The 13,206-nt window shown below is 34.1% G+C and overlaps 1 protein-coding gene and 1 long non-coding RNA gene across 2 annotated transcripts in view; both read left to right on the top strand.

Moving 5' to 3' along the window:
* The window catches only part of LOC306660854, a 610,682-nt gene that overhangs the window by 290,289 nt on the left and 307,187 nt on the right, over positions 1-13,206 (top strand). The gene's annotated exons all lie outside the window — the stretch shown is intronic.
* Positions 1-13,206, top strand: part of CPNE8 (copine 8) — a 199,266-nt gene that overhangs the window by 36,114 nt on the left and 149,946 nt on the right. The window contains exon 4 of the mRNA XM_079139378.1: positions 12,864-12,967. Coding sequence (XP_078995504.1) covers positions 12,864-12,967 — 104 coding nt within the window. The remainder of the gene's footprint in view (positions 1-12,863; positions 12,968-13,206) is intronic.

Genomic DNA, 13,206 nt, shown 5'->3' with positions numbered 1-13,206 from the left:
TTGAGGAGGATTACCATCTTGAAGTAAGTGATAGAAGCTCTGCCATGTGAATAAAGGGAGGTATATTCTGAAAAATGTGAAGACTGAGTAGTCACGATGATTATCTTCAAACTCTTAGAATATTTTCATTTGGAAGTGGGACTATGCTAACTTGGTCCGGTTCAGAAGGAAACAAAAAATTCTGCTCCAAAGGTTGGAGAGACAAAGAGGTGATGTTAGTCCACCATGAGGAAGAACTTTGTAGCACATAGAGCCTCTTACAGTAGAATGAGTTTCCTGGAACCATATTTAGGAACTATAGTGGATGTCCTGTTAGAAGCAATCCACATTCAGTCATCAGGAAAAAGGTGGACTCAGCTAAATGTCCTTGCTAGTGTCTGTTTTATGATGTTATGGAGTTTAAAAAGAATTTCCTAATCATTTTACCAATTTTCCAAATACTTTTTATGTATTGAACATTATTTTATAGGTATGAAAATTAGTTGTCATGATATTTCAGACTAGGAAATTTTTGAGACTTTATTAAAAAATACCCATTTATCAATTAGATCATCATTAAGTAGGTGCCAAATGTGTGACTGGAGTGGTGAATGAAATTTAAAGAGTGTTTTTGTCACAAGGAGCATGCAATATATAGATGGAGAGTTTTCCCAACAGTCTTAGTATATCTGTATAATTAATTTACTGATTTAGGTATCAACATTATCCTGATAACATAGTGATTGTGTTTTTTATTTGAATTCAGTTGTGCTATGGAAAAACATACTAACATTAGATGTTCTGTTCCAATATAAATTCATTTTAGATGGTAAGGGGTGGGAGAGTAAAAAAAGAGCTTAAAATATGAAACGAAAGTCTTCAAATAAAGAAAGAGAAAATTATTTTAAATTAATCTGTATTTGAAACCTGCAATTTTAAAATTACTTCTGTCACTATTAGAATTACCACTTTTTCTTTAATAAATTCTAATGATGTTGTGAATTATGGAAAGCTCTTGAAATAATGGATCTTTTAAAACTAAAATGATCTTTCAGTGCATAATAATGTCAGAACTAGAAATGATACTTAAATGCCATGAATTATAAAATATGATAATCTCTTAGTGGCAAGTGGATATAGCAAAGTAACATCCCAAAGGGCACGCACTTTACTTTGAGAGGTTCAGAAAATGTTGCAATTAACTTCTTTGAATTAGATTTTAGCTCTCCATAAGTACCCCACCTTGTGAATTACCTTTAAACATTTAAAATTACTAAGTTGGTTCTGGATTCCCTGACTTAGAATGTATTGAAAGAAAGAAAGCTGAAGTTGTTTATAAACCACAGTAATTGTAGTTTAGAGGCAAACAGTTCTATAGTTTGATATTGTCTCTGCTCTGCTTTTTGTTGACACTGAGCTATTTTAACATTCATTCATCTCCATATTGAGTAATAGATGTAACACACACATGTGCGCATGTGCACACAGACACACATATTTGAGCAAGGATGAGGAAATTCTTAATACTTCTACTGAACTGTTATTTTAACAAGTCTTTTTTAACCTCATGAAATTTCCACCATGCACCTTTGAAATTTACTAACTTTTATATCTTATGGTTCTTGTTATCTTTTCCTTTATACCATTCAGTAAACTTCAAAGGTTTTAAAATTAAATTTGTTTAACTGGCATATAAATATTTAAAAAAATAATTAAAAATTAAACATACTAAAGGGGCAATATGATGTTTTGATATATGTGTGTATTATGTAAGGTTTAAATCAGGTTAAACATATTGATCTCCTCAGACATTTATTTCCTCATGGTAAATTTTGAAAATTCTTTCTTTCTAGTTTTTGATACTTTTTATACATAATTGCTATACAGAAAAATCCTTCTGTTCATTACTATGATAAAACTTCTTATCCCTATTCAACTATAACTTGGTATTGTAGATCAACCTCCCCGTCCCCTTTCCCTGCAGCCTCTGGTGACTACCACTACTCTTAATTTCTGTGAGGTTAACTTTTTAACATTCCACAAATAAAATGAGATCATACGGTACTTGTCTTTCCGTGTCTAGCTTATTTAATTTAACAAAATGATCTAAGTTCCATCCATGTAGTTACAAATGTCTAGATTTCCTTCTTTTTTAATGGCTGAATAATATTCTACTGTGTATATATGCCACATTTTCTTTATTCATTCATCAGTTGATAGACACTTAAGTTGTTTCCATTTCTTGACTGTTGTGAGTACAGCTGCAAAGATCATGGCAGGGCAGATACTTCTACCTACGTTTTCTTTGTATGTACATACCCAGAAGTGGAATTGCTGGATCATACAGTAATTCTTGCTTTAATGTCTTTGGAAACTGCCATACAGTTTTCCTTAATGGCTTCGTTAAGTTACATTCCCACCAACAGAGTGTGAGGGTTCTCTTTTCTCCACGGGTTCACCAGCACTTGTTATCTTTTATCTTTTGGAAGGATATTGGCTCTTGTTCCTGGGAGTGAGGTGGTTTCTCATTTTGGTTTTGATTTGCATTTCCCTGATGATTAGTGATGTTGAACATTTTTTCATACACCTGAAAATATGAATGTCTTCTTTTGAGAAATGCCTGTTTGCCTATTTGGTAATTGAGTTATTTGTTTTTTTGCTATTAAATTTGTAAAGTTTCTTTATATTTTTATTATCAACCCCTGTGAGATATAATGTTCAAATATTTCAAATATTCTGTTTGCTTAAGATTACTCTGTGTGTGTGTGTTTCCATACAAATTTTAGAATTTTTTAAAATAGTACTGTGAAGAATGTCAAAGATAATATTATAGGGACTACAATGAATCTGCAGTTTTCTTTGGATTGTACGAACATTTTAATAATATTAATTCTTGTAAACCATGGTCATAGGATTCCTCCCCCCCTTTGGTATCCTTTGCAATTTCTTTCATCAGTGTTTTTTATAGTTTTTGTTGTGGATATCTTTCACTTCTGATTGAATTTATTCCTAATTTTTTTAGTAGCTATTGTAAAAGGGATTGATTTCTATTTCAGATAACTTGATATTGATGTATAACAACACTCCTGCTTTTTGTATGTAGATTTTTTTTATTCTACAATTTTGCTGAACTCATTTATTAGTTATAGTAAGTTTTTGGTGAAGTCTTTGGGCTCCCTACATGTGAGATCTTGTCATCTGTGAACAGTGGCCATTTGGATACCTCTTATTTCTTTCTCTTATCCAGTTGCTCTGGTTACAGTTCAATAGAATGAACCTAATTTGTTCAGTTTTTTATCATGAATGGATGTTAAATTTTTATCAAGTATCTTTTCTGTACCTATTGAAATAATCATATAGGTTTTGTCCCTTTTTATGTGCTACATTACATTTATTAATTTGTGGGTATTGAAACATTCTTGCATCCATGAGATGAATCTCTCTTGATCATGGTGAATAGTCTTTTTAATGTGCTGGTGAATTCAGTTTGCTAGCATTTGGTTAACAATTTTTTCATCTATAATCATAAAGGAAAGCCTATAGCTTTCTTTTTCTGTGTGTGCTCTCATGGTTTTGATATTAGGGTAATGCTGGTCTTAATAGAATATGTTTGAAAGAATTCCCTCCTCTTCAATATTTTAAAATAATTTAAGAAGAATTGATATTAAATTAAATGTGCTAAGTGTTTTGTAGAACTCAGAAGTGAAATCATGTGGTCCTGGGCTTTCCTTTATGGTGGACATTTTATTACCTAATCTCATTACTCATTATTGATCTGCTCAGGTTTTCTATTTCTTCATGAGTCAATGTTGGTAATGCATATTTTCCCAGTAATTTTTCCATTCCCTCTAGGATATCAAATTTGTTGGTTTATAGTTGTTTATAATAATTTGTAGTGATCCTTTGTATTTTTGTGGTGTCAGTTGTAACATCTCCCTTTTCATCTTTGTGTTCGTGTCTTCTCTTTCTTCTTCAGACTAGTTGAGGATTTGTCAAGTTGGTCTTTTCAAAGAGTCAGCTTTTTCTTTTGTTGATCCTTTGTATTGTCTTTTTAGTTTTTTTTTTCCATTTATTTCTCTTCTGACAGTTATGACTTCTTTCCTTCTACTATTTGATTTTTTTTCTTCTTGTGCTGGTTCCCTGAGATGGAGTGATAGGTTGTTTAAATGAGATCTTTCTTGTTTCTTGATGTAGGCATTGATCGCTATAAAATTCCTCCTTAAAATTGTGTTTGCTATGTCCCAAAAGTTTTGGTACATTGTTTTTTCATTTTTATTTGTTTCAAGAAATTTTAAATTTTTCTTCTGGATTTCTTCTTTCATCCTTTGGTTGTTCAAGAGTCAGTTTAATTCCCATGTATTTGTGTGCTTGCAATTTTTTTTCCTTGTTATTGGTTTCTAATTCTATTGCATTGTGGTCAGAAAAGATATTCAGTTTGATTTCAGTGTTTTTAAGTTTGTTGAAACTAATTTTTTGATTTATCCTGTGATCGATTCTAATGAATGTTTTGTTACTATTGAGAAAAATGTGTTCTGTAAGTGTTGAAGGAAATATTCTATAGATGTCTTGTTAATTCCTTTTGGCCTCGCGTATAATTTAACTGCTGTTTTCTTATTTATTTTCTGTCTGGATGATCTGTCCGTTGCTAAAAGTGGGGTGTGAAGTCCCCTACCATGACTGTATTGGAGTCTTTCTCTGTTTTCAGTTCTATTGATATTTGGGTGCTCCAATATTGGGTACACATATATTTTAACTTAGAATTATTATTTCCTTTTGCTTAATTCATCTCTTAATCATTATATACTAGCCTTATTTGTTTTTACTGCTTTTAAGACCTATTTTGTTCTGATAGAAATATGGCTATTTCTATTTTCTTTTAGATTTCATTGGCATGAGATATATTATTCCATTTTTTCACTTTTAGTCCCTGTGTGTCCTTGGAAGAGACGTGAGTTTCTTGTAAGTAACAGTTATTTAGCCTTGTCTTTTTATCCAGTCACTGTATGTCTTTTAATTAAGGCATTTAATCAATTAACCTTTAAGGTAATTACTAATAGGTGAGGCCTTATTACAGCCATTTTATAACTTGTCTTTGAGTTTTATTGGAGCTCCTTCCTTTCTTTCTCCCCCTACTGCTGTCTTCCTTGTGGTTAATTGATTTGTGTATGTTTTGATTCTTTATTATTTTTAGTTTAAGATTTTTGCTTTGTGGTTACCTTGATGCTTATAAAATCTATATTTTGATTATAACCTGCTATTTTGAAATGATAATATAATATGAATGTAAAGACAACAACAAAGACAGAGAGAGAAATCATAAATAATAATATCTACAGTAGCACTCCTTTACTTACCACATTTTTGAATTTTTGATGCCCCTACATCTTTCCATTTTTGCCTATATCATATACTAGTGTAGGTGTCGTTAATTGTTTCTGTCAGTTTTCTGTCATTGTGCAAAATACCTGAGGTAATCTACTTAACAAGGGAAAATATTTTGGCTCATGGATTTCAGAGGTTTTGGACCACAGTCACTTGATTTGTTGCCAAGGGCCTGTGGCTCCATAGTACATTGTGGTGGGAATATTTGGCAAAGGAGATCTATTCATCTTATGTTGCCTTGGTAGTAAAGAGAGAAAGAAGAAGAGGTTGGGGTCCCAGTATTCTCTTCTAGTACATGCCCTCGTGACCTCACTTCCTCCCACTAGGTGTCACTTCCTAAACACCCATAATCTCTCAATAGTGCCACAGGCTGGGCATATGTTTTCAGCATATAAGGCTTTAGGGGACTTTCCAGATTCAAACTGTAGCATTTTATTTTTCGGTTTTCATGCTAATGATGATATAAATGATTTTTGTACCAATTTACAATGTAGGAACCTTCTGAATTTTTCTGTATAGTTACTTCTACCAGTGACTCCTACACACTCACATGTTATCTTCTTACTTGTTAGTATCTCTGACACTAAGCTAGGTTACACCTGAATCTCATAGCTTCAGAACCTGCACAGTTTCAGGGGTGCGTCCAAGCCCATACTGCCGCTGGTGGCATTATAGGCCAAGACAAGAGTGTGTTCCACCAAGGCGTGGGTCTCTGCCTGGTGCATGTCTAGGACAGCTCTGCTGCCTGAATTTGGGGGATATGTGGTATAGACAGTCCTTTGCCCACCAAACTGGGTCATATCTGAGTCTCAGAGCTATAGGGTCCTGCACTGTATGGTTGGCAGGATGTGTTCCAGGCCCACTCCAGAGCTGGCAACTAGGCAGGCTGAAAGTGGAGTCTGTTTTGCTAATTAGCAGTTCTCTGCCTGATACTAGGGTGGGTCCAGAGGCTCCCTCTGTGAGCTCTGGCCTAAATATGGGGCCTTTGGTTTTTGCTTAGTGTTGGTTCTCACTGCAGTGATCCCAGCATTGAACACGAAGAAAAAGTCCCTTGCCAACTTTGGTGCCCTGCTTGCCTGCTGGTGGAGTCTTGGTCCCCTCTTTGCTGCCTCAGGTTGAGGAGTGAGTATAGGCAGTCACTCACCTGACTGAAGCAGTTCCAGTCTCTCTATCCATGGGTAATGGCTGGAGGCATGGGTTATGGGCTATGCCTGGTACTTTTTACCATGGTGGGCCAGATGCTAGGTTTTAGGTCTAAGGCTTGGTCATAAATCTGTCTCCTTCCTCCAAGCAAGGAGTATTTTACTTCTTACTCTGGAGATTGGGGAGGGATGATACTGACAACTCTTTCCTTTCTGCCTTATTTAATGCATCTGTTCTTTTTATTATGCTAAAACCAGGTACTATGGTCTCTCATTTGGCTTTGTTAGCTCTTGAGATGGTAGTTTGGTCTGTGGGAAGATGAATGCTAGAAGAACATAGCCACCTATGTGCTCTGTCTCCAAACTCTACATTTTGCAAATCTATTACCCATTGAATGTAGATAATCAGATAAGTTAAAATCATCCTATGTAAAATAATTAGAAGATTAAAATACTCTTGTCTTAGTCTGGGCTGTGTTTGGTCTGTGTCTGTTATGTTTGGTTTTGTGATAACAAAATTACCAACGCTGGATATTTTATAAGGAAAGAGCCTTATTTGGCTCACAATTCTGATAGCTGGAAAGTCCAATAACATGGTACTACATCTGGCTGTGTTAAAACATGATTTAGTGGTACACAGGGAACATGGCCACATGTAGGATGGCATGCATGCAAGTAAGGAAGCAAGAGACCTAGGAGTGGTCAGTCTCACTTTTTTTTTTTTTTTTTTTTTTTTTTTTGTTTTCTTCTTCTTTTTTAACATTCCTATCAAACCTGACTCACGCCTGAGATTATTAATTCATTCCTGAGGGCACCACCCCCATGACCTCATTACCTTATACGAGACTTCCCCTCTTAAAGGTTCTGCCCCTTCAACATTGCCAAACTGGGCACCAACTCTCTATTTCAGGGCCTCAGGGGGACAAGCCATATTCACCCCATAGCATTGCACGATTCATTTTAAAAAATATTCAACGTCATATATACAAACATTTAATTGATATATGAAAAAACTCATATTCCCCAGTAAGGACCCCTTTATAAATTGAGTCAGTAGTTTTTTTCTTTATATTTGTAAAATATGTCGCTAATCACAGAATCAATGGCTGATGATGACTTATGAAAATCAGTCCCTTAAAATATTATTTTTTAGGATATGATTTGATATTCAAAAATGTTTTCAGTATTTTTATAATACTATAATTTAAACCTTGATGGAGTTTAGTCCTTCCTATAAAAATACAGAGATATTATCAAGGTATATTTTTGGATAATTAATGATTTAGGTGAATTCCTAATATTGAAAGATCCTAAAAATTAAATGAAGGTTTCTATATGAAACATTGTCTTAACCAAGAATATTAAGAAATCTACTTCTCTTCCTCTGTATTCATATATTTATATCTATATAGTTTCATCTGATTGATCTATAATAATGTAAGATCTAGATAGAGCCTTTGGATTTTTAATGTCATCTTAGAAAAAAATGAATTTCAGATTATTGATTTGTGGGGAAAAATCTTTCATGATAAGTTAATGACAGAACTACATCTCTTTCCTTCAGAGGAAGAGGATGGTCAATTCTCTGGTGAAGACAGTGTTAAATTCTATGAGGAAATGTATGAGAAGTCAAATGTTAATTTTGTATGTGTGTCTAGGCATGAGTGTGTGTGTGTGTGTGTGTGTGTGTGTGTGTGTGTGTGTGTGTGTGTATGAGCTTGCCATCCTCTAGTCAGGTGGGATATTTATATCCTAAATTGAGCTTTTTGGTTTGAATTTATCTTAGTAGTCTGTCTTAATATTGTTTACCATATAAAATTTATCTACTTCACTTGTTTAAGCTCTGGGAAGTATCCTCTATGTATTATTAAGATTTAATTATATAAAATTAAAAATGTGTACTAGTTCATATGACCTTGTTATTACATCACTTTCTATTCAGTTGAAAATCAAATAAATATAAGACTGGGGGTTGTGCTGTCCCTTTATAATTTATTAAACCTTTCTGAACATTTTTCTCAAAACAGAGTTCAACTACTTGGTGCTATAAATAGATGGAATTACTGACTGTTCCTTCCACTACTGTTCCTCCAGAGCAGTTTAACAATTAGTTGATTTAGAAATCAGGAGTATTTCCAATCTATCATTTTCTGCAAGATTTATTCCTAAATTGAAAAGTAGGTATTTATCCGATTAGCTCAAGCATAAAACAAAGAAAAACCTTCAAATTGTTCATTTGAAAATTTTTGCTTAAAGTGTTACAAGAAGCAATGTTCTAATAAAACTCACAATTTACATATTTTTAAAATAAAAGCTTTCACACTTCGTGAATTAAAAAACAGTTCCCTAATTATCAGATGATGAAAACTGAATATCATATTATTATGTAAAATTTCTTGATACATATTTGTATATGTTTATTGTGCCAGAGATTATTGTAACCAGGCTTGTACATACTTTTGACTAAATCTAGATTTGGTAATATTCAGAACAAGACTTTTTAGGACACAAGTTATAATCCTCTCATATGTCACTATTTCTGGGCATTTGTCATCAGTAAATATTATTAATAATTGTCTCTCAATATTTTAAACCTCTCTGATATTCATAGAATGTTACACAACTGTCTATTTTCTAAAGAAGTAGACATTTTTTATTTAGTAGTAAAAGTTATTAGTTAAGACCTAAATTTTATTTCAAGTCAAAAAGATTAATCATTAGGTTGAAAGCTAATATATTCTAGCCTCTGGGAAGGAACCAACATATTTCCCATGAGCTGAACTAGTCATAATGTATTTGTGGATTTCTTATTATTTTCAGTTTTTACTTTTCATAATATAATGAATTAAAAGCAGGAACACTGTTTAAAGTTTTTTGTTTCTGATATTTAAAATAAAACATATCGTAGAAAATTAGGAAAACTCAAATATAAATATCAAATTAAAATAACAATATAACTACAACATTCTGATTTACCTTCTATTTTTATGTATGTGTTTGTGAATATACTTAGTTTGTCAAAATTGGTATTATATTACACATTACTCTTGATTTTTTTCTCTCTGCACAATCTTTCTGATCTATTACTCTGAAGTTGTTCATTTTTTCAATTTTGTGCAGGTGAAAATCAAACAGATATGTATGTCCTTTGCTTTCATGGAACTTATTGTCTATGGGAGGAAACATAAAATAAATTAAAATATATATTTCCAAAATGTAAGTTTTATGAAGAAGGAGAAAATTTGATATAAGACTAATTGTGGGCAAATGGGACCAACTTAATATTAGATACTGGAATATTGGCATTTAAGTTAAGGTTTAGGGAGTGAGAAAAGTTAACTCTAAAGGAGTGGGGTTAGTAACATTCTAGGAAGAGGAATTTGCAGGTACAGAATCCATCAGGTTTGATGTGAAAGGGGACTAACAGAAGGTCAGGAGGCCACAGCAAGAAAACAAAAGGTACTGCTCTTGTGAGGTCAGGGAGGATGACAGGAACCAGGTTCTGTATACCAAAGTGACTTTATTCTAGGTACTCTGTAACCCCATTAACAATTCTAGGCTAGTGAAATGGCAAGATCATGTTTATATTCTTCAAATACTACTTTGAATGTCGTATAGAGGATTAATTGAATGAAAACGAGAGTAGAAGCATGTGAGTTAGGAAGGCTTTTGGGAGTAGCCCACAAGAAAGATGAAAGGCTTGAATTCAAGTTGATGATAGGAGATCTGGAGAGCAGTAGACAATTGTGTGGTATGTTTTGGAGTTAGAATTGATAATTTATGAGGTGGTGATGAATAGAAGTTGATGAGTTGAAAAGGAGGAGTTAGGGTACATGACTATATGTGACCTGAGGACTCAAAGTGGGTAGTGGTATCACTTATTGATAGGAGGTAGGCATGGTAATTACCAGGATTTGGGGGGAGGGTGTTGTGCTATCTAGATATGTCTGGAGGATAATTTTGAGGGGCCTGTAAGACAACCACATATGTAAGTTAAGGCAGTCGTATGCATGAGTCTGTACTCAGAGGTGAGTCTGGGCTGATGACATACCTTTGGAAGTGATCTTAAAGGCCCCATCTCCAAGTGCTACCACAATGGCAGCACTTGAGTTTTGGGGAGGACACAGGCAAGGAAACAGGTGGCACATCCTAGAGAAGAGTGATGAGGGACAGATGAAGAGAGCCTAGAACTGTGCTCTGAAAACAGGAGATGGAAGACCTGAGAGAATAAGAGAAGCATAGGAGAGTGTGGTACCAGGAAAGGCTGTTTCAGATAGGATGGAGTAGATGTGTCAAATGCTGCTGAGCAGGCCAGTGCAGTGGGGCCCATAAAGTGACCACTGGATCTAGCTGTGTGAAGGTCACTAGTGATATCCTCAAAAGCAACTTCAGGGTATGTGTCAGAAGACATTGGAATGGATGTAGTCATAATTTATAAATGATTAGCTAAAAATCAGAATTTTAGTAGCTACATATTAATCTTTACTAGAGATAGCAGAGCATACTCAGCTGTTCCTATTACTGATGAATCATTATTCCATAACAGGAAGCTCTTAGGCTCTAGGGAACTGCTGGCTTGGAATTCAATGGGGCTTACCCTGGGAATTTCACTCTATCATCTAAATTTTCCTCTAAGTGTGGATTTGGGTTAAAAACCATAAGACAGATTTGGGTGCTAGGGAATATGAATCTTGGCTGAATTTCTGTTTGAGAGTCTTGTGCTTTTTTGTAAATTTATCAGTTTGATGTTGTATGCTCAGGTTTGGAAACCGTTTGCCTCCTGGCAGTGGGAAGACTTCGGGGCCCTAGGCACTCCCCACTTTACACTTGAACTTCTTGTCCTCTGTGCTCTTTTGATGTGTGTGGCACTCCTAGCCTTTGGTTATTTAGGTACATTCTCTTATTCCTGTTTCCTTAAAATTAGAAACCATGGATAGATCCATAGTTGGATCTTCCCCAGAATATGATACGTTCTATGCTTAAATAGAGGAAAGTCCTAGAAAGAATGTGATGTTGTAACCGAAGTGGCTTAGGTTGATGTTGTCTGCCTCAGTATTCTCATCTATAAAATGAGATTAGTAATACCTTACGGTGCCAGAGTTAAAACTTTAAAGTAATGTAGGAAAAGTGCTAAGTACTCAATAAGTGGTACTTTGGTGCCTATAATTATTAATATTGTTAATAATATTAATATTGTTAATCTTGTAAATGGTCATCATTTTTGAAATGTTGAATTAAGTACCTGGGTTATTATCTGTCTGAATGACATTGGTCCTTGATATGAAATATTGTCCAATGGCATAAGCTTCTGTCCATTATGCTTTTATTTTGAGGGGGGGGGGCGTTACTAGTTGGCAGTAGCCCTAGTAAATCCTTTGTCATCAATATTTTGTGCCATAGCTTATTAATAAAATTTAAGAGAGCTTCTGACCTTCACATTTTAATGGATTAGCGTAGTTTTTCTCTTTTCCTATTAAAAAGATAATATTTCCTTGAACTTTAATAAAAGTTTGTTCTTTGATAAGGCAGCATGCTTGATTGCATAATGTTATGCAAGAGCTAAGGTTAAAATTCCCTCATTAGAATTCCATGGCAGTTGGAGGGGAAGAATATAAAAGCCAAGGACAAAAAGATCTGTAAAGTTTGTGTTTATGCTCTGTCTTAGGAGCAGTGCCTAATGGCCTTCCTTCACATGAAAAAGGGAGGACCAAATGTGGATTTTTCTTTCTGGGTTTTTATTTGCTGAGAGATGGGGAAACTTGTTTTTTCTAAGCTGAAGTTAAGATACATATCTCAAAAATACACAAGAATGGTAGTTCTTATTTTAACTTGTAGATTCCATAAAAATTACAACAAAATAAACCGAAGATGACTAATTGTTGTGACATAAATGTGTCACAGGAAAATTCTCCCCAAAACATGACTGATAAACTCTAGTGTATGAAGGATTGTTTTTGACAAATGTTGAGGATGAGAAATCTGAGTATTTGACCCCTCCAATTGAGACTTTGTGTTGCTTGGCTTACGTATATACAAGACTAGGAAAATAATTTACACTTAATGTACATATAACTTGTTTTGATTAGAAACATATTTGGCTTTCAAGAAAAGAGGGGAGGAAATGTTACTGTTACATGAATTTTGAGGAGAAGCTCAGCTTTTAATGAACTCAGAGCTCATTTCTGATTTCCCTGAGTAAGCAGGAATGATGATCTGACCTCTAAAAACTTTTCTAAAAGACTTTATTTGATCAAGTCATTTGGATATTTATTGCTTATGTTGTAAAGGAACTGTATCAATACTAAGTATTATTCATGAGGCTTGATTTTAACCTTTAACTTTCTTTGTCTTTCTCAACAGTTTGGAAGAACAGAAGTAATTGATAATACTTTGAATCCTGATTTTGTAAGGAAGTTTATTTTGGACTACTTTTTTGAAGAAAGAGAGAATCTTCGTTTTGACTTGTAAGCTCCACCAAAACTTGCAGTTTTTAAAATTGATTGTTAAAGATAATTTTCATAACATGATTTGGGTCCTGTGGTTGCACTGGATTATACTGGCAGGAAAGTAGATTTGTTCTATTCAGTGTGGCCCAACACTGCTTGTATTTTGTGGATTTTCACTTACCTGCTTGTTGAATAAATATGTGAATAAATGAGGAAACAGTTTAACCATACTAGGCAGTAAATATGGGTGTTCTTTC

Source organism: Sciurus vulgaris (assembly GCF_902686455.1).
Source record: "Sciurus vulgaris genome assembly, chromosome: 5".
NCBI lineage: Eukaryota > Metazoa > Chordata > Mammalia > Rodentia > Sciuridae > Sciurus > Sciurus vulgaris.
This window is presented reverse-complemented; position numbering and strand designations above follow the sequence as displayed.